General features: G+C 56.2%; 6 protein-coding genes across 6 annotated transcripts; 4 read left to right on the top strand and 2 right to left on the bottom strand.

Annotated features, from left to right (window-relative positions):
• The first annotated feature begins 769 nt into the window (after positions 1-769).
• On the top strand, positions 770-1,860 carry TRAVEDRAFT_69180 (uncharacterized protein). Its single transcript, XM_008036194.1, has 4 exons — positions 770-1,243; positions 1,308-1,404; positions 1,464-1,525; positions 1,581-1,860. Exons 1-4 carry the CDS (start codon positions 871-873, stop codon positions 1,727-1,729), a joined length of 681 nt encoding a protein of 226 aa, XP_008034385.1. The 5' UTR covers positions 770-870; the 3' UTR covers positions 1,730-1,860.
• Positions 1,861-2,225: 365 nt separating this feature from the next.
• TRAVEDRAFT_43326 (uncharacterized protein) lies at positions 2,226-3,619 on the bottom strand (the record flags this gene model as incomplete). The annotated part of the gene is made up of 6 exons (XM_008035626.1): positions 2,226-2,394; positions 2,452-2,552; positions 2,623-2,773; positions 2,830-2,984; positions 3,045-3,202; positions 3,271-3,619. The coding sequence occupies 6 exons, from the start codon at positions 3,617-3,619 to the stop codon at positions 2,226-2,228; spliced, it is 1,083 nt and encodes a 360-aa protein (XP_008033817.1).
• Positions 3,620-5,267: 1,648 nt separating this feature from the next.
• Positions 5,268-9,272, top strand: TRAVEDRAFT_161079 (isoleucine-tRNA ligase). Its single transcript, XM_008036192.1, has 12 exons — positions 5,268-5,355; positions 5,407-5,588; positions 5,642-6,349; positions 6,403-6,618; positions 6,675-6,766; positions 6,819-7,044; positions 7,107-7,273; positions 7,328-7,519; positions 7,572-7,655; positions 7,708-8,140; positions 8,198-8,419; positions 8,473-9,272. The coding sequence occupies exons 1-12, from the start codon at positions 5,334-5,336 to the stop codon at positions 9,172-9,174; spliced, it is 3,246 nt and encodes a 1,081-aa protein (XP_008034383.1). The 5' UTR covers positions 5,268-5,333; the 3' UTR covers positions 9,175-9,272.
• A 295-nt stretch (positions 9,273-9,567) lies between these two features.
• Positions 9,568-10,375, bottom strand: TRAVEDRAFT_34276 (uncharacterized protein; the record flags this gene model as incomplete). Its single annotated transcript, XM_008035465.1, has 3 exons — positions 9,568-9,884; positions 9,938-10,159; positions 10,225-10,375. The coding sequence occupies 3 exons, from the start codon at positions 10,373-10,375 to the stop codon at positions 9,568-9,570; spliced, it is 690 nt and encodes a 229-aa protein (XP_008033656.1).
• A 5,397-nt stretch (positions 10,376-15,772) lies between these two features.
• Positions 15,773-17,483, top strand: TRAVEDRAFT_34275 (uncharacterized protein; the record flags this gene model as incomplete). Its single annotated transcript, XM_008035464.1, has 5 exons — positions 15,773-16,184; positions 16,252-16,565; positions 16,616-16,839; positions 16,916-17,069; positions 17,121-17,483. The coding sequence occupies 5 exons, from the start codon at positions 15,773-15,775 to the stop codon at positions 17,481-17,483; spliced, it is 1,467 nt and encodes a 488-aa protein (XP_008033655.1).
• A 508-nt stretch (positions 17,484-17,991) lies between these two features.
• Positions 17,992-20,003, top strand: TRAVEDRAFT_69177 (uncharacterized protein). Its single transcript, XM_008036191.1, has 6 exons — positions 17,992-18,570; positions 18,634-18,920; positions 18,974-19,203; positions 19,261-19,414; positions 19,470-19,570; positions 19,632-20,003. The coding sequence occupies exons 1-6, from the start codon at positions 18,114-18,116 to the stop codon at positions 19,897-19,899; spliced, it is 1,497 nt and encodes a 498-aa protein (XP_008034382.1). The 5' UTR covers positions 17,992-18,113; the 3' UTR covers positions 19,900-20,003.
• Positions 20,004-20,794: the final 791 nt, after the last annotated feature.

Here is a 20,794-nt window from a genome sequence, read left to right as displayed (position 1 = left end):
AACATGCCCGGACGTTGGGCAAGAGACTGGCAGCTGGTGGTCGGTCGGTGCACATTGAAGCTTGAGAAGATAAGACATATAGGAGACATGACTGGAGTGTGATGATAGAGATATAGCTTGTCGGAACTTTTCTTCACGGTGCCACTTCGCGCACACGACCATGACAGAAGAAGTCGCAGGTCGGGAGGAGTTCCCAAAATGGCAAGTGCTGGGGGCCAATAGCTTGGGATCCTAACAGGCACAAACATGTATACGCCACGCGGCAAACTCATCCCGTCGTGTGAGTTGCCATCTTCCATGACTACAAACTATCCACTAAATTCACCAATAATTCAGCTAAGGTATGACGAGAGGGCGTTGAGATCAAAGAGACCGCCTTGCAGTGTGCACATATGGTCACTCGGTGTGGGCGCTTTCTAAATCTTTGGAATCGCCGCGGGGCGGCGCTCAGGCTTGAGGCTGCCATGGGTACCACTTACCCGCTCAACTGCCCGGGTCGACATGGAAAGCTCCAACGAATAGGCGAGGAAGATGAACAGCTGAGGGTATAAGAGCTGTGGCTGGAGTGCGCTCCTGCCTGTAAGTAAGCCGCCGAAAAAGATGTAAGGGACATCCCATGACACGTACTGATCTGAATCAACTTTTGATTTGCAGGTGATGGACAGCTTGCGCACATGAGCAGGGCACGCAGCCTCCAAAGGGACCGAACGATGCGTGAGGGACTCGTTGCTTTGCTTGTCTCTTCTTCTAGTACTACGACCCCCGTTCTGTCGCTAGAGGCTCGTGGCTCCGGCGTGTTTCTCTTCATTCCTCTTGCACCGGACTCTTAGCTACTCTACTGTCCCTTCCCTTCCCGCTCCCTGCGCCGACATGTTCCTCTCCAAGACCCTCGTCTTTCTCTCTGTTGCCCTCTCCGCCCTCGCCGGCCCCGGTCATGTGGCCCGTGGCGTCCATCATCGCGACATCGCTCACCGCGCTGCCATGCCTTTCGCACAGCCCGAGCCCGTCGTCGCGTCCGCTCGCAGGCGCGCCGACACCGGGCGCTGCAAGGCCCACCCGAGCATAGCAGCCTCCCCGACGGTTGCGCCTTTGAACGTCGAGAGCGACCCGGCAACCACCAAGGCGGCGCCCGCGACTACAAAGCACACTACTACCAAGGCTGCTGCGCCCACTCATGCTACCGGCTCTAGTAGTGGTGACAGCGCCCTTGCCAACTTCTTGCCTGGTACCAACACTGGAGAAGGTATGCTACAAGCAAGATCTCATATGAGCGATGCTGTGCCGTGGCGCTAACAACGATTCCTCAGCTACCTTCTACATGACTGGTCTCACCGCCTGCGGGGTCACCAACAAGGACACCGACTACATTGCCGCGGTGTCCCATCTGCTCTTTGACACATACCCGTACGTAATTTTGCAGTCTGACTCCGGAGGGACTTCCCTAACGAGCCCTTGCTCTACAGCGGCTACAACGGTCTCAACCCGAACAACAACCCTCTCTGCGGCCGCAAGGTCACAGCGACCTGTGCGTAGCGTGCTCGTCCCCGGTGATAACATCGCTGATGTCAATTGTTCTGCAGACCAGGGCAAGTCTGTCACCGTCGCCATCACCGACCGCTGCACAAAATGTGCGCTCACGGACCTGGACTTCTCCTACTCCGCGTTCGATCAGATCGGGGATGAGGCCGTTGGCCGTCTCTACGGCATGACCTGGGTCTGGGCTGATTAAGCAGCAGCCTAAACACGCTGCACAGGCGCGCCTTATTGCGCTGGCCACGCCCTGATACCCCGCAAACTCGCTCTCCATGTTCATATCTGAGGTTGCTCTTTGGACTTTTATTAGGTATATTATTGGTTCATATTCTCATCAGCCCTCGCATCCGTGGCGTGTGTAGCCAAGGGTGTACATGCGACCTGGCGGGTGTGAGTATAGAAGACGAATGTGTGCCATCTGCCCGTGCACATTCAGGCAACTGTAGTCCAACGGTGGAGATGGTTCGGCCGCATCTAGAAAGCTATGTCCGTCACGACGAATGCTTGTTAACATTGGCGATTTCTTGTTCGCCCGTGAGTGGCGTTCACACATTTGCTCTCCGGTAACGATAATTGTTCATTCTATTCGCTGTAGCTTCACGAGGACGTAAGACACTGTGCGTACATTGCGGCCCCAAACGTCGTAGTTCCGAAGTACACCCTGCCAGTACATCCATTGGGATGGCATCTTGTCAGTTGAAACGTGCACTGGACAGCAACAGGGTCAAGATGCGCCCCGCTCCCTTCGGCAGACGTCCGTCCTCCAAAGCCTCGATCCAGGACGGAAGACGACTCTGTATGTCCGGCACATGCATGTTCCGGCGCAGAAAATCCAACTCCTTCGTCCGAATATCGGGATACCTATGCGCCGTCTACCTGTCAGCACCCGAGAACATTACCGGCATGGTGTACACGTACATAGAGGTGAAAGTTGAGAAGATCTCCTCTAGTATGTTGTGCGTGGAAAGCCGCTTCATGATCTCGGCGGCAGCCAGCTCTTTGAGTGGCGCTATGTCGTACTGCCAAACCATAGTCAGATCCATAATGCATGCTAACCGAGCAACTAGTCAGCGTGAGTTTGGTAACTACCTTGTCTGCCAAACGATACATCGATTTTGGGGAGCACGGTGGGGCTTGGTCTGGTTTGAGCTCATTCGGGGTGCTCTTCTGCTCGGACCTCAGCGGCGCAAAGGACAGCTCCTTCTCCCCGAGGTAGGCGTAGAATATGAAGGCCCTCCAGCTGCCGGGTATTACGTCACATTCCGCGAGCCCTTCAAATTGCTGTATGCGACGTACGTCTTATAAGCAATGTCATCAAGGAAGACTACCCTTCCAGGATGTCCCGGGAGCGCATTGGCTGGCTTCTTCGGGACGACAGCAGGCTTGAATTCTTCCTCAGTAGCAGAGCCACCTGGATCAGTGGAATCACCCCGAGTCGAGTCGACGATGTCCTGAAATATGACACGACCTCAATGCGACTCTGAACCCAGTCGCCGCTCAGGAAAGCCTACCTCGTCGTCTGATTTCTTCCGGGGGGTCTCGGTGTCTTCCTCATCTTCGAGATCGCTGTCCGAGCCATAGGCATACTCGTCTGTACTGTCGGCACGCGTTGAAGGGTATGGAGCGGCCATGTCCATGATACCGCTTTCCGCGAAACCTTGCGCAAAGACTGCCGATTCATCATCAGTTTGTCATTGCGTCGGCGCGGTATAGCTAATGACTGCACGCGAGACTCACGATAGTCGAAATGGGGCGACGCCTTGCGGATTAGCGAGCTGTTCGCACGAAGCGGCAGGGGGTGGTCGACGAGCCCATCAAGTCTGCGGCGAGAGAAAACGAAGAAATTGACGTCTTCGAAAGAGCGTCCGGTGGCACTTGCTAGCAGCGATGCTTTCAAAATAGCTTCGCGGGAAGAGGACGCCACTGGAAGAATTGGAGACCAAGAAGGAAGAGCCACGCGGTTCGAAGAGGACTTTGATGTCAATTTCTTGGATCCCTTCTTTCCTTTCTTCCCTGTGCCCTTCAAGGAAGCTGTTCCGTCGTCGTCGGTCGCACCTTTGACCTGTGCTGTACCTCCAGTGTCCATCTGACCTCGAGTAGCTGGAGACTCAAATCCAAAGACTTAGAGTGATAGAGAGGGAATGCGATGATATGATGCGGAGGGGAGAAGGGAGACCGCGACGGGAATGTCAGTGTTGAGTGGAGAGCTCGAGGATCCACCCCGCTATCCTTATATGCCGAAGAGGAAGGAATGCCAAAATGAGAGAAAACGCGACGAACGCGTGTTAGATGACATCACATGCAGCATGCGAAGAACAATGCACACCGTTCCTTCACTTCGCCCGTGGCATGATGGACGACTACCAGAAACGTCAAGGCAAGATGACTGTCGCAGATCCCATGGCGTCAGTCCATACAGCCAGATGGCCTGCGAAGAGGGTCAGCGGATGAATTAAGTGTCTACTTACGCGGGCCCCCTTACCGCAGCGCAGACAGGCCGTTTACCGCAGCTGCATACGTCCCTCGTGATGTGATAAATATATGTTCTTGTCGCACGAATGGTATTTCGGAATTCGGCCTTGCTCGCATGTAAGACACTGTCGGGGTAGTCTCCACTTATATTGACCATTTGGCTCTCCTTGAATTCACTAGTGAACGTTATATATGACAAATCGGAATCACTAAGCCTGGTCATGCACCAGCCGCAGAGTGAGACGACGACATTCACCTTTTTCGAAATGATCCGTGGTGTCTCTCAAGCACGCAGCATTGGCTAATATCGCCTTTGGCTGGCACAGGATCACAGTGCCCGCATCGTCGCTCCTTCGCTTTGTAAACGCCCAGAGCTTGACGTCGAATAGTATATTGCCTCCTTCCATGCTTGCCACGAAGGCTGATCGGAACGCCTGCGATACAGTTACATGCTCCGAGTGAAATCTCATGGCTGAAGACAACACCAAAACAGGAGTGATGAGTGGATATTGAGGACTCAGGACACCGGGTAAGTGACCGGATTATCGCTCACCGTCGCCGACTGATTGACTGGCAGGAGCATCGATTTCCATGCCGTCCATTGTGGCAGCTATTGCGAAGGGAAGGGAAGATGGCGTTCGTCCAGAGACTGCACGGAGTCGTGAAGGCTTGGTGGAAAGGAGCCCTGTGAACACTACGTACGCTGCAGCAGCCCTTTGAACCTAATGCACTGGTTCGCGACTTCTTTACCGCAGCAACGTTCCTCCGCATGGGCTATCATAGGGATTCGATCTCTGGGAGTCTCTATGAAGATAGACTGCCCACGCTAGGGTCTAAGAGCATCGTAAGTAGGCCCATCGTGGAGTAGCTGGTAGTGGTCGTATGTAGTCCTTGTTATGCGAGCGAGTCAGGCTTCATGGAAGCTGAGTTTTCCCGGATACTCAAGACTTGGGCTAGCGGTCGTATGTCGGCTTCGGCGTCGATATTACACGCATGCCTGCGAGTTACATGAAGCAGAGGTGAAGCAGAGATGATTATGGCGCCTTCAGACAACTGGTAGCGAGCCGGAGCGCGAATGACCTGCTGGCAGAGCGTCGACTGGTCGGAGCACCCGAGCCTCAGCCAAGTCCGAATCGGGGATGGACACAGCCACCATTGCACGTGGATTTGGATCTGAGATGATCTGATCGCCTCCTGGCGCTTATCTGCATCTGCAGTACTCACAGAAAGTCAGAAGTGACCGAGACTGACTCCTCTCCGCTCTCTGCTCTCTGTTCCTCGTTTCCTCAAATACTCGGGGTGGACCACCTCGGGGCTCATCACAAATAATGTCCTTCCCACCACACAATTGTGAGTGAGCCGCAGGAGTCCATGGCCGCAGCTGACTGAATGTGGCGGCAGTGTCGGCGCCATTCAATTTCGCCAAGGAGGAGGAGAAGGTCATCGCATACTGGAGAGAGATAGATGCCTTCCAAACAAGCTTGAAATTGTCCGAAGGGCGACCGGAGTACTCTTTCTACGATGGTCCACCATTCGCTACCGGCCTGCCTCATTACGGACACTTGCTCGCGGGAACTATCAAAGTACGTCCTCCGCGATCTGTGAGCGATGCAGGTACGACGGGAGGCGATTGCAGGACATCGTGACAAGACATGCGCACGCTAGCGGGTTTCACGTTACGCGTCGTTTCGGCTGGGATACGCACGGGCTCCCCGTCGAGCACGAGATCGACAAGAAACTCGGGATCACCAGCCGCGACGATGTCATGAAGCTGGGGATCGACAAATATAACGCCGAGTGTCGAGCCATCGTCATGCGCTATTCCGCGGACTGGCGCCGGACTGTTGAGCGCATGGGTCGCTGGATCGATTTCGACAACGACTACAAGACGCTGAACATCACCTTCATGGAAAGCGTCTGGTGGGCGTTCAAGCAGCTCTTCGAAAAGGACATGGTCTACCGCGGGCTCAGGGTCATGCCCTACTCGACGGGCCTGCTCACTCCCCTCTCAAACTTTGAGGCCAACCTCGCATACAAGGACGTCAATGATCCCGCCGTGACCGTGGCATTCCCCCTGGTTGACGACCGCTCTACTTCCCTTCTGGCTTGGACTACAACTCCCTGGACGTTGCCATCCAACCTTGCTCTGTGCGTACACCCCGACTACACATACATCAAGATCCACGACCAGGAGCGCGACCAAAACTTCATCATCCACGAGAACCTCCTGCGAACACTTTACAAAGACCCGAAGAAGGCGAAGTTCAAGAAGGTGGCCACCTTCAAGGGCTCCGACATGAAGGGATGGAGATACGTCCCTCTATTTGAGTATTTTACCGAGCAGGTGCGCGTGATAAAAAGTTTGCTCACACGATCACATACTGAACACTTGCGAAGTTCGAGGACAAGGCGTTCCGCGTGCTGAACGACACCTACGTCACGGCAGATGACGGTACAGGTATTGTCCACCAGGCGCCCGCTTTCGGTGAGGATGATCACCGCATCTCCATCGAGAACGGTGTGCTTCGCAAAGAGGATATGCCCCCGTGCCCGATCGATGATGCCGGCCGATTCACCCAGCAAGTTCCGGAGTTCGCCGGCATGCATGTCAAGGTGACGTGCTTTCCGGGTTGCTGTGTTGTTCGACCACTCATCCTGCTTGCATATAGGCGGCCGACAAGGAGATTCAGAAGGTACTGAAGAACAAGGGCCGCCTGATCGTTCAGTCCACCCTCAACCACTCGTATCCCTTCTGCTGGCGGTACGGCGGTCCCTCCTGTTGTTGCGATCTGGCAACTTACCCCACCCCCCAGGTCGGGCACGCCTCTGATCTACCGGGCTATTCCGGTGTGGTTCGTTCGTGTTCAGCCGATTGTGGACGAGCTGGTCGCGAACAACAAGGAGACGCGATGGGTCCCGCAGAACATCGGAGACGGCCGCTTCGGCAACTGGATCTCCAACGCGCGCGACTGGAACGTCTCGCGGAATCGTTACTGGGGGACACCAATGCCGCTCTGGGTGAGCGATGATCTAGAGGAGGTAGGCATAAGGAAACCACGGAATATCGTCACTCGGTTTCTGACGTTGTGCGTGTCTGTTAGGTCGTTTGCGTTGGGTCCGTCGAGGAACTGGAGAAGTTGTCTGGTGTCAAGGGTGTCACAGACCTGCATCGTGACAAGATCGACCACATCACCATCCCCTCGCAGCAAGGCAAGGGCCAGCTCAAGCGCATCGATGAAGTCTTCGATTGTTGGTTCGAGTCCGGCAGGTGAGCGAAATCAACCTCAACCAGTCTACGGCACTGCTCACCTAAGTCGCATAGCATGCCTTATGCGCAGCTTCACTATCCCTTCGAGAACAAGGAGTTGTTCGAGAAGACGTTCCCCGCAAACTTCATCTCTGAGGGAATCGACCAGACGCGCGGTTGGTTCTATACCCTGCTTGTTCTCTCGACACATCTGTTCGGTAAGGCGCCATGGAAGAACCTCATCGTCACAGGTCTCGTCCTTGCAGAGTAAGCGCACGGTCATCTTCAATCGAAACACCTCCGCTAACAGCCATCACAGGGATGGTAAGAAGATGAGCAAGAGCCTGAAGAACTACCCCGACCCCAACCTCATCATCGACCAGTACGGCGCCGATGCGACAAGGTAGGCAGCGTGCACAGATATCTGCGACGAGTGGTCACTAAGTCGTAAACAGGATGTTCCTCGTCAACTCGCCTATCGTCCGCGGCGACAACCTGCGTTTCCGGGAAGCTGGCGTCCGCGAGGTCGTCTCACGTGTACTCCTCCCGTGGCTCAACTCCTTCCGCTTCTTCCTGGGGCAGGCTGCGCTCTTGCAGAAGACAACCGGGCGCGCATTTGTATACCACGCGCATGCGCCCGTGTCGCAGAACGTGATGGACCGCTGGGTGCTCGCGCGATGCCAATCGCTCATCCGCCTCGTGCGCGAGGAGATGGCCGCATACCGGCTATACACCATTATCCCGCGTCTACTCGAGCTCATCGATGAGCTCACAAACTGGTACATCCGCTTCAACCGCAGGCGGCTAAAGGGCGAGGACGGCGAGGAGGACACTGTGTTGGCCCTCAACACGCTGTTCGAAACGCTTTTGACACTCTGCCAGACGATGGTATGGTTTTCAGTGAATTTGTACTGATCAGCTCGCTGACATTGGTGCTTTGTGTAGTCATCATACACCCCCTTCTTGACAGAGAACATCTACCAGGAGCTCAGGAGATTCATCCCTGAGGATCCCAAAGCTGGTGACACGCGTTCCATCCACTTCTTGCCCTTCCCCGAGGTCAAGGAGGAGTACTTCGACGAGGAGATCGAGCGGAAGGTCAAGCGTATGCAGACCGTCATCGAGCTCACGCGGAATGTTCGTGAACGACACAACTTGTCCCTCAAGGTAAATATATTCACGATTACCACCGCGATTCACGTCTGACCTTCGATTGCCAGACCCCACTCCAAGAACTCCTTGTCTTCCACAGTGACCCTACCTATCTGGAAGACGTCAAGAGCCTGCAGCGTTACGTGCAGTCCGAGCTGAACCTCCGCGACATCGTCTTCACCTCGGACGAGCAACTGGCCGGTGTGAAGTACCGTGCGGTCGCGGACTGGGCCGTGCTCGGCCGCAAGCTGCGCAAAGACCTCGGGCGCGTGAAGAACGCGCTGCCGTCCGTGACGAGCGACGCCGTGCGGCAGTACGTCGACACAGGCAAGCTGACCGTCGACGGCATCGAGCTCGTCACGGGCGACCTCTCCGTGCAGCGGTACATCGAGCTGCCCGAGCAGGCCGCGGGCGGGTCCGCGCAGCACGCGACGAACACGGACAACGAGGTCGTCGTGCGGCTCGACATCCAGGTCCACCCGGAGCTGCAGACGGAGTACCTCGCGCGCGAGGTCATCAACCGCGTGCAGAAGCTGCGCAAGCGCGCGGGGCTGCAAGCGACAGACGACGTGGACGTGTACTATGCGTTCGAGGAGGGCGCGGGCGAGGACGTGCTCGCGGCGATGGACGCGTACCGGGAGGTGATCGAGAAGACGGTGCGGAGCGTGCCGCGCGACGTGAGCGAGCGTGGGGAGGGCCGCAAGGTGCTCATGGAGGAGGAGCAGGAGATCGCGGATGTGAAGTTCGTGCTGTCGCTTGCGTGGCGGTAGACTTGGGGGCTCGGGCTTAGGTTTTGGGAAGAGAGCGAAAACGAGAAGTGTATTACAGTAGTGTGTGTGCATCTAGAATACGATCATGCCTATGTCTCTCACGTTCGGGATGTTAGCTTTGAAATGTGCTAGAGAAAAAAGGCCGTATTGTCAATGCTGAGAACCAGACACAGCACACGAACGGACACGATTGATATGGGTAGTAGTGGCGCCGGTGTTCACTGCGTGACTTACGTTCTTTCTTGGTGCTCATGGCCACACGTAGTGACAGAGTTAGAGCGTGCGTTGTGCTTTGGGATGATTGAAACAGAGTGTCAATTACAGCAGGGTGAATTAGAGTACAAGTGCGTCCGGGTCATCGTACAGTGGCAATGTGGCATCCAGATATCCGAATCACTTCTTCGTCGTTCCAAAGCCGGCAAAACCCATCATGGACATCATGTCTCCGTCTCCTTGCTTCGCCCCCGCGGCCACTGCTGTGTCCTTGACGAGTTCCACCCGGGCAGCCTCCCGCAGCGCCTTCTTGGCCGCCTTCTTCTCTTCGCGCAAGGCTGTTTCGCGCTCACGCACTTCTGCCAAACGCTGCTCGAAGTCAAACTCCTTCGCATTCGAGGCTTCGCGCGTCTTCTCACGCAGGTACGCTATTCGCGCGCGGACCTGCTGCAGAGTGGACCGCTGTATCCGCGTCGTCTGTCCCAACGCGCGGAGATCTATCTGGGGAATTAGACATGTCGACCGATGGATGGCCACACACAACACTTACGTGCACGGCCGTTGATGTGGTCGAGGTAGCCAGAGCTGTCCTTGTACGTCCGGTTGCAGGCCTCGCAGAAGAAACCGGGGACGCCGGGCCCGCGCGTCCCCGCATTCTGCACTACCATCGTCTTCCCCAGGTTCTTGTCAAGGTCGAGCGGGCCCTCACGCTGCTTCATGAGCTCGGTGGGCTTGGGGAGGTCATTCTTCGGCCCCCTGCGCGGCTTCTTCCCTGGTCACGCTGTGTGGGTAAGCCGAGGCCACAGAGCAGGCAGCGGCGGACGGAAACGCACGCACCTTGCTTTTGCAGCTCCTCATTCTCTTTCATGCGCTCCTTCTCCTCCTCGTCGCGCTTGCGCGCCTTCTCCGCGTACTCCTCCTTATCCCATTTCTTCCGGAAGTCGGTGTCTTGTGCGCGCGCGCCATATGCGCCTTGCTTTCCAGACATGTTGCGCCTTTGAGTCAGTTAAGCAAGTGGATAGACACGAATGCCCTGTGGAAGGGGTATTGCAGCAGCAGGAGTAAAGAGTTGAGTAAACAGTAGTGCGGAGTGCGCTGAGCGAGACGAGTTCGGAGATGGCTGGTGGCGGAGAAGTGTTTGCGCTTGTTAGGATCCGAAGCCAATGCCTTCGAGCCGCAGCGTCTAGCGTTGAATCGTGCTACTGTCTATGACGACACGGTTCGTTCCCGGTCGCCCGTCAATATCGACATGCTCTCCGGTCTGCAACATACGGTGTGGTATTCAGTAACCACAACTCGCTTATTTAGTTATTCAAAGCATCTACGTACGACGATGCTTACACGCCAGTCTACGAGAGAGGCAATGTAAGCTGCGCGAACAGACTACATAGTACAGATGGGAGGATAACTGACAGCCGCATGCTATGATCATTCATCCGTATGTGCTCCTAATTTGTCTCGATATCGATGTCCCTAACTCTTTTCTCAGGAGACTTCGCATCCATTACCAGCCGACGCACCTCGACGTACTTACATATACACAGAACCCCCCTCGCAGATCTCTGGGGCCTGGTGACCTTCACACGGTGCTGCGTGTATACAGTGAAGACAACTTTTCTCCGCAACATGGGCGGCCGATGCAGCTGCAATCCACGTGTGGTTGCTGCGGTAAGGGCACGGCCAGAATTCTCCCATGTAGTTATCATGGGAAGTTGGCACTGCGGTAAGTCACCGCATGTGTAGACATGTGGCAAGAAACCTTCGGTGCCGTCTGTGTCAAGCGATCTACCGCTCAGGCCCATGGCTAGCCGCATTGTCGTCATATATATGGTGCACGCATCGGCGAGGCTCCTTCACCCCGGCGGTACTGATACCTTCAGGCCTTACCATTATACTCTTACGTCTCTATCGTCCACACTGTCTCTTTGTACCTCTTACTCCATGGACCAGGCAGAAGATCCCGTAGACTGGGAGGATGAGCCGGCGTCAGACGTGCCGCAATTTTCAAAACGAAAGACTGGGAAGATGAAGAAGAAGAAGGGCAAGGCGTCCGCGTCGGGCTCGACACCTATGGCTACTCCAGCTCTCCCCGAGATACCACTTGCCACTCGGGAAACCCTCTTCCAGACGGCTCTGCTGGCGAGCGCTGGTGGCACGCCATTCGAAGACGTCAAGTTCTTTGCGTTTTCTCGCCGGAGGAAGGGCGGCATCATCGACCAGCCTCTACCGCTCCTCGCAAATAGTGCGTGTATCCGGAAAGCTTCCTCTCATTTCAGCTATCGTAAGCAACTACCGCAATATTGCGTCCTTGCTCGTGCGTTGCCTGACCACGGGATCACTTAGTCCGTACCCAGGGATTCTCGGAGAGCAGTGTCACCGATATGGACGCTCCTTATCCATCAACACGTCCGGATAGCACGAAAGACTACGACTATGGCTCGGACAGCGATCTCGAAGTCGAAGAAGTCGAAGCTCCTCTAACTGAAGACGAGGAGTCCGAAGTAAGTGGCGCGCTTCGATATCCGCTATCACAAGGACTCTTCGGACGGACTGAACATCGCCCTGCAGGACCGAGTCGCGGCGCCAGCGACGACCAAGGAATCCAGTCACATCGAAGAGGAACGCTCGGGGAACTTGACGGGCCCTACCGTGCACCATCTTACCGCTTCTACATTCAGGGGGAAGCCTGGCAGGGTGGTCTTCCTTGACGATATCGCCTACAAGACGTACGCCGTTCCCAACTTTCTCGTGAATGGCATTGTATTTTTTGACTTAAAATGCCTGTAGATGGAAGGCATTCATATACTATGCCTACCTAGGGGAAAACGCGTTGTCCTTCACCCCCTTAAAATCCGAGCCGAAGAATGTCACGTCCGAGTCCGGCGCTGCAAGCAAGGCACCAGGCTTGTGCTCCCCGAAATCGATGTATCGGCTGGCAGACAAGGTATTCCATCTTGTGACACGCTCACGTTGTCGAATGTATCAGTAGCACTTTATGCTGACCGCGACCTTCGCAGTATGATATAGCGCCGCTGAAGAAACTCGCGGCCGAGGAGATCAAGAAGAGACTCTCTGCGCACAACATACTTCAAGAGGTGTTTTCTATGTTCACTAGCCTGTAAGTGCCAATCTGCCCTCCGTTCGTCGTGTAGTCATGCCGTTATACAGCTACCCCGAGATACGTGCGCTCGAAGTCAAGTTTCTGCAAAATCACATAGTCTCGAACGGACAGGGGATTCGGGATCAACTTCCTACATGGCTCGAAGCGATGGAGGAGGCCCGTCTGCCGAAGGGAGCGTCGCAAATCATCTCATTGCTCATATCCAAACTCTGTACGGATGTTACGGTCCCTAAGCGCTGGCAGTGTCGATATGGGTGTGTAGCCGTGTCAGCACAGACATATTGTCCCAACTGTGGCCGTTACTCTTGAATGTGATACGTAGCCTTTACAACCTGCTGGTTTACCATCAAATGCCACATGATGCCCAGAGTGTCATGCCAGTCGCCGGATCCTGCCATATGAGCCCTTTTTTCCACTGACATCCCAATGTAACGCTGCCAGCTTCTTCGACGACATGCCATGTCTGAAAGTGGGCCGCACCGTGCGTGGCACTGCTATGAGCGGTGTACACCTGTAATGGGAGCCTGAGATTAGTAGAGGTCCGAAGTCCGACGATGCGACGAAGAACGATTGCCGACGGAACGCGACCAACACGTTGCATCCGAGACAAGCTTCGTGTGCCTCTATGAGGCAGTCGGATGAGTAACTCCTACCGCAGCACCGGTGTGCCTTTTGCTATCCTCCAGCTCAACGATGTCGGACGGCAACAGCCGAGGGCCACTCACGAAGGCTGGGCATCGCACTGCCATTGGAACAGCCGACGTCCCAGGGAAATCCAGCCTCAGGGGGGGGGGGGCTGCCCAAGGCACTCAAAACCTCAACCAAGAGCAAGAGCAACACGGCACTACCTTGAACTGCGATGTGGTGGCCGTTACGACTTCGTCTGTACCCGGTGGCAATCATCCAGCCCATCTTGCCGGCGATGAGCAGGTCACACCCGACGTCCCTACCATCCCAGTCGACGCCGCGCTGCCAGTACCTCCACAAGTACCGGCACAGCCGTCCCCAAGCTGGGAGGACACATACCAACACGCCTTAAATACAAGCATCCTTTCGGGCCGTTTCGAGGACCTCCGCATCGTCGCATTCTCTCGACGAGTCCGAAGCGGACGTGCTGGAGAACCGCGGGCGATGTATGCGAGTAGCGCTCTGGTGGAACGAGCTCTAGAAAAGGCGCATCTCTGTGAGTGGAGGACCTCTGCATCGGAGCGGAGCAATTTCTCACCGATTGAGCAACATCCCGATCACTGTCGGCTCTTCAATGCTTGCAGATAAACTAGGGGCGTTTCAGTCATGCGATACGCTCTCTATGGAATCCATTGGAGACTACCCCTACGGTGACGACAGCGATCTTGAAGAGGAGGACGACACAGAAGACTTCAATGATCAGCACAACGAGAGCACGAGCGGGGAAGACACTCACACCGCGACCAGACGTCTATCGGAAGCGATGACACCCCGTCGCGCCTTGTACACACCGGCGAGGGATCCGAGACCGCAACGCCAGCGGAGGACTTTGTATCGGTGTCTGCGTCGGATGAGGACGACCACGTCGTCGAAGACGACCGCCGATCGACGCGAACGAGCGCGCCGGCCAGCACATCTCGTCCGAATGAGCAACAGCAGGTCAACGCGAGAAGAACGTACCTACGCTTCGACGAGACGCCTGCAATCATCATGACGGACACTGCCTTCCAAACGTGAGTAGACTATAGCCCTGTACAGAGCACGGCGTTCTCACTATGACGGAGGGCAGTTGGCGCACCTTCGTCTTCTATGCCTATACCCATCGCATCACATTTGCACCCTTGCGATCACAAAAAGCGGTCTCCACGTCCGAGCGCGATACTATTACAGGCAGAGCAGCGCAGCTACCCAGCTGCTCGCCCAAGTCAATGTATCGACTCGCAGTGAAGGTCAGTCGAGGAAGTCGAGCGTGATACATGCAAGCTTGAGCTTACGACCAGAGTATAGTACGGAGACGCAGAGCTTCAGCAGCTCGCCCGTGACGACCTCGCGTCCAAGCTCTCGACGCAGAACGTCCTCACCGAGCTCTTCTCAAACTTCACCTCCAGGCTAGTATTGAGCCTCCTTGCCGCTACGCGACGTGAGCCTGATTCTCTGTGGAAACAGATACACCGAGATCCAAGATATGGAGCTCGACTTCCTGTTGGCGCATCTCAAGCACCCCGACATCACGGACTGCCTGCCATCCTGGATCCGCCGCTTCGCGCGCGGCGAGCTCAAGGACTGCGCAGATACATTCGAACGGCTCATAGGCAAGCTTGCGGATGCCGCGTCGACAGGTTCCGCTGGCAAAGGTGTCGCATCTCTGTCCATCTAGTGGTATGTCGGGAGGATGGGGCATGGACTTTCACGTAGTATCGCTCAGGCGCGGGCTGGATGAGGCTGGATGGGGAACAACTTTTGGGAGTCCACGTAACGGGTGGGGAGGGGAAGACTCGACTCACAGTATGTGTCTTAGTGTACAGTTGTAGCATGGAGAACCTGTAACGTGTATTCGCAACTGGTATCGGGCCAGGTAAAAGCTGAGCAGGTGAGTAACGTCGTTTGTCGAAGAGGACGTGAGCTAAAAGAGAAGCGCCCGTCGCGTAAAGACGACGCGGGGTTTGAACTCCGCGGGACCCAAGGCGGCGTCCAAACGCGAGCGCGCTCTCGAGCTCTCCTCTCTCTCCCCATGTATATGCGACTCTGGTCCTCACAGTACTCAATTCGCTCATCCTTACGCCACCCATTCGAGTCGTGTTTACTCTCTCTTACTCCAGCAAATCCAAGTTGTGTTCTGTCCTCGCAGTGACCCTCGGGACAAAGGCAGAAGCGTCCACACGCGGGGAGTAGCATTGCTACACTAAGGGCTTTACAAGCATGGACCAAACCACGAAGACACCACATGGGCCTACGCACACCACTCAACCTCGACCGCCGTCTGGAGAACCTGCAAACCCAGCTAGCAAGATAGCTTGGAGCTTCTCACTGCCCCCTCTGCCGACTGCGAATGCTCAATCATCTCCAGCTATGAACTCCCAACCCGTACCGGCTGCAAATATTCAGCGTCCGCCGGCTCCTAGTTTGAATCCTCGACCAGTGCATGCTACAACTCCTCCAAGCGTGCCAGCCACGAAACCCGGAAATACACCAACCGCCACACGACCCGCAACAACACCAGTTGCCACAAACTCGGGTCCGACACCAACCACGACCCCCGGAGCGACGCCAGCCGCGACCTCCGGAACGGCACCAACCATGAAGCCTCAGCCAGCGCCAGCCGCAGCGGCGCTCCGTCCAGAGGCCCCACCCGCCCCCAAGGCGTCGTCGACCCAGGCTAACCCACAAGGTGGCGGTGGTGAACGCAACAAAGCTAATGCAGGGAACGCTTCAATCCCTGGAAAGGACAAGGGACCCACTGAGACCCCGCAGGCGAACACGCGGACAGGCCCGACGCAAAGTGCGACATACACTCCTGCGAAGTCCGTGAGCGCGTCCTGGGAACAGGTCGGCCAATACGCGCTCAACGCCAGCATCCTTTCCGGACGGTTTGAGGACCTGCGGATCCTCGCGTTCTCAGGGCGCATCCCACCCGACCGCGTCGGTGCCCCGCGGGTATTGTATGCCAACAGCAGGCTGGTTGCGAGTGCTCTACCGAACGTCTTCCAATGTGCGTGTTGCTGCGCCACAGCGATCCGTCCCAGCTTCCTTGGCTGTATACTGACATAACACGACAGACGAAGGGCTCAATGAGGTGCCAGACACAGAATTAGCAGCACATGAAGACATCCTGTACTCGGCTGCGAACTTCGACTACAGCGACGATAGCGACCTGGACGACCTTGAACCTGAAGAGGCCGAGAAGGAACGAACGACAAGCGCACGTCGTGCTCGAGACGTGAAAGGTAACAGAGCTGAACGCGTCCCGGGCGACACAGTCGCGTCGGATCCACCACGGTCGACTCGAACTCCACCGACAACGCACTCTACCAACGAACGCGACCAGACAAAACCCGAGGCACAAAGCAAAGCGGCGCATTCATCGGCGGAGGTAGACATTCTCCAAATCACGCCTAGCTAATTAACTCACGCATCCCGCAGTCCGCTGCGTCTTCAGCCCGTGCTCCTAGTCCCGCCGACACCGACGACTTCGTGTCCGTATCCGAGACGGCGACACCACAACAAGAACAAGAGCACAGACGGGAAGGTGATAGGCAGAAACAGACAGCCAAGCAGCCCGAGGTCAACGTCGGTGCAACGCCGTCCTCTCGCCCCGCAGCGAACGGGCAGCGTACTATCGTTGCGACCGACACAGCCTATCGCACGTATGTCCAGTTCATATTGTATTATGGCGCCTGACTAACAATGCGAGGTGCTAATGTCTGGTACCGAACTGAGCAGATGGCGCGCTGTCGTGTTCTGGGCCTACACAGGTCGGATCGCGTTCGCCCCCTTGCGATCTCAGGGTTTGCCGTTCGCCCCAATGGACCTCGACGACGACCCGTCCCAGCTGCCGATCTGCTCGCCGAAGTCGGTGTACCGGCTCGCGATAAAGGTGAGTCGATCGTCTTCTCTGTCCGCTCGGCGCTGAACTCGGAGCGCGCAGTACGGCAACAAGGAGCTCGAACAGCTTGCTGGAAACGATATCGCGTCCAAGCTGTCGACGCAGAATGCGCTCACTGAGCTGTTCTCGCGCTTCACCTCCAGGCATCCCCAGATCCAGGAGATGGAGCTCAACTTCGTCCTCCTGTACCTCAAGCACCCGGACATCACCGTGCGCCTGCCGACCTGGATCGACCGCTTCGCGCGCGGGGAGCTGCCGGAGTGTGCGGACACTTTCGGGCGGCTGATACACAAGCTCGCGTGTGCGGCGACTGCCCCGCCCTCTGGACGGAATGACTGTCCCCGGGGGTGCGCGATGGCGACCATCCAGCACCGGTGTGGTATGTGTGGGACTACTTTCATCTGAGGTATGGGAGAACAAGGTGAACTTCCAAGATGCGGGGAGAGCGGCTGAGCATATGCGTGTTACAGTGTGCGTGGAGCGATCAGCTCACGTTTGAGCGGAAAGCATGCACATTGTTATGCAGACGGTGAGAAGGAGGTGTGATTCAAACTGTCTTATCTGTACATGTATACATTTTAATCGATTCTGTTGTTTACTGATGTGGTGCGTAGGTATACGAACATCCCGGTGATAAAAGAGAATACCTTCGCAACTCGCATTCGGTATTCCTAAGCATGAACGTCTGCCGCATGCAGCGTGCGCCCCCTTGCGACAAAGAAGTCCTCGTGAATGGCCATTGGCATGTCGCAGATCTCTTTTCTTGGTAAGAGTTTTTGCTTTCAACCTTTGGCAGCTTCCTCTGGCAGTGGACTTACCGCCGAGAGGTCGTCCCCGGCTATTAACGTTCAGAAGCCTAACTAACCGGCCGCGCGCCACCCACGAGTTCCTTACGTTCACCTTCGTGCTGCAGCCTTGGTGTTCTTATACGTATCCTCGGCGGCGCGATCGGGTGTACCGCAGCAGCTCAGCCCAGCTTTCTGCCGCGACCATCCCCCTCCTCTGTCGCAGCCCGACGCTCGTCATATCGTCGACATGGCAAAAGGTGGCCCCAAGGATCCCGCAGCACGGAATCGTGATAAAAAGCCTGAGAGGGGAGAGCCATCCCCCCCGGCGCAACCCTGCACTCCAGAGCCAGCCTCTCCTCTGCCACTGCTAGCAGCGGAGTCCAAACCAGCAGCAAGTCGAACTAGCGGCGAGACCCCATCCGAGCTACCCAACGCGCCCGAGGCGCAGCAGGCACCCCCTCAGACGTCAGTGCCCACACCCACAGTGAAGAACACTACGTTTGCCTATGAGCTGCCTCCGAGCATTGCGACCCTGGAAGAGGTCGGACAGTACGCTCTCAACGCCAGCATATCCTCCGGGAGATTTGAGGATCTCAGAGTTCTCGCCTTTTCGAGGCGCATTCCGCCCGACCGCGTCGGTATACCGCGAGCGCTATACGCCAACAGCAAGCTCATAACGCGAGCCCTGCCCGGCCTCTTCAAGGGTGCGTATTGTCTAGTGTATACGCGCTTTCGGCAATGGTGTACTGATGTATGGCATGAAACAGACGAACGGCTGGACGAGGTTTCCGACGCGGGATTAGCCTTCTGCGAGGGCATCTCTGTCTCGACCGGATATTACGGCTATAGCGACGACAGCGACGTGGAGGAAGATCAGGAAGAGGAACCCGAGGAGGACGAATGGAAGAACATACCTGTATCTGATCAGGAGAAACACCCCTTTGAGCGGAGCCCTCCAAGCGAGAACGTGCCAATCGCACCTCAACCGACCCAGGCTGCGCATGCCGCAGACGAGGAGACGCCGCCACCTAGCAATATTGTTGGCTCACCAGAGGTAAGTATACCTTTCTCTTGCGTCAAGAAGTTGACTAACGCCTCAGCACGCAGCCCGGAGGTGCTGCGGGTGCCCCAGGCCCGGTGGGAACCGACGGTGTCTTGCCCCCAATCTCAAGTACTGCCACCACAGAGTCAGGAAGTCGGCCAGGTCCCGAGATGGCTCAAGAACAGCCCATACTCGACCCATCTGCCAGTAGTGCCCGCGCCGGTGAGACGCTGTTCATCCGTCCAGGATCGGAAGGGCTCCGTACAATCTTTGCGGCAGACACGGCCTATCGCACGTACGTCCTCTCATGTCAGTAGAGGCAAGAGCCAGCGCCTGACACAAATCCGTGCAGATGGCGTGCAGTCGTGTTCTATGCATACACACGGCGAATTGCGTTCGCCCCTTTGCGATCGCAGGGACTCCCTTTCGTCTCCACAGACGACGAAGACGACCCTGCTCAGCTTATCATATGCTCTCCGAAGTCGATGTATCGGCTTGCGGCAAAGGTCAGTTGCGTGCGCACAGGTTGTGGGACATCAACTCACGTCCCTCCGGGCACAGTACGGGAATGCAGAACTCGAACAGCTCGCCGGGAACGACATCGCATCGAAGCTCTCGACGCTAAATGCGCTTCCCGAGCTGTTCTCGCACTTTACCTCTAGGCCAGTCCCGCTCTTCCCCCGCATGCAAATGAAGCGACAGGGCTGACTTTCACAGTTACAGGTATCCGCAGGTCCAGGACATGGAACTCAACTTTGTCGTCGCGCACCTCACGCATCCGGACATCGCTGCCCAGCTGCCGACCTGGATCGACCGTTTCGCACGTGGGGAGCTCAAGGAATGCGCTAACACTTTTGGACGGCTCATTCACAAGCTCGCGTGCGCGGCGACTGTCACTGTGGGGCCGGCCGGGGTGAATGGGTGTCCTCGGGGATGCGCGATGTCGCCCATCCAACACAGGTGCACTATGTGCGGACTTACGTTCAACTGAGTTTGGGGAGATGGATATCGGCGCTTTGCGGCGCATGACAGATTTGGATCGGGGGTTGAGTGTATGCGTATCTGAACGAGGATGTCTTACTAGACAATATTTGCAACGCATAAAGAACTGAACCAGGTCCGGCCCGCAGAAGTACTGAGTGGGGCTTGCTCCAGCGCAGACGCGCCCGCCTGCTCGAACTGAGCTCGCTGACTAATTGAACCGCGTTTGCAGTTCTGAACTGCGTGCAAATATCGTCTACTTACATTGATCGGTATTGACGAAACCGCAGCAGGCATACACTACTACCGTGACTGGTAGCATGCGCGGAGGCAGCGTCAGTTAGACGTCCAGCCACCGCGGATGTTTTAACCTACTTGCCAGGAGAGCAGTGGCTGCGATGCGTGCATTCAAGTTATTTAGGTGGGAAATCACGCGCACGGCGTGCAGTCATCAGCGAAAGTGCACAAACTTTGCATGATTATGTAGCGCCGGGCCACATGTGCATATCCCGAAAAGGCAGGTTGGCGGTATGCAAACCTTCGCCTTGCGCGGCGGGGGTTTGCATACCTTTGCCCGGCTATGCCATATATACGAATGAACACCCTTTCAGGTGAAGGTTTACAATGATATGCAGGATATGCTTTTCTGTGTGGGTTTTGGGTAGCATGGGCGTGCGAGCTCCCGTGGAATAAATCTGAAGTCAAAGACCATCGGCGGTATGACCTCCAATACCGACTTGCCCTATGATTCTACTTTTGTGTATGCACACACGCTCACGCCGCAGGGCATCGTGCATTCATGCATCCTGTCACGTCAGACGGGACTCCCTCGCCACATTACGTGATGCCCCGGGGTCGGATGCATGACCTTCGGCGGAACTTTTCTCGTGCCTCTGTCCTCCTTT

The sequence above is a fragment of the Trametes versicolor genome (genome assembly GCF_000271585.1).
Source record: "Trametes versicolor FP-101664 SS1 unplaced genomic scaffold TRAVEscaffold_2, whole genome shotgun sequence".
NCBI lineage: Eukaryota > Fungi > Basidiomycota > Agaricomycetes > Polyporales > Polyporaceae > Trametes > Trametes versicolor.
Note: the sequence above shows the minus strand (reverse complement) of the source record. Positions and strands in the feature narration are given on the sequence as shown.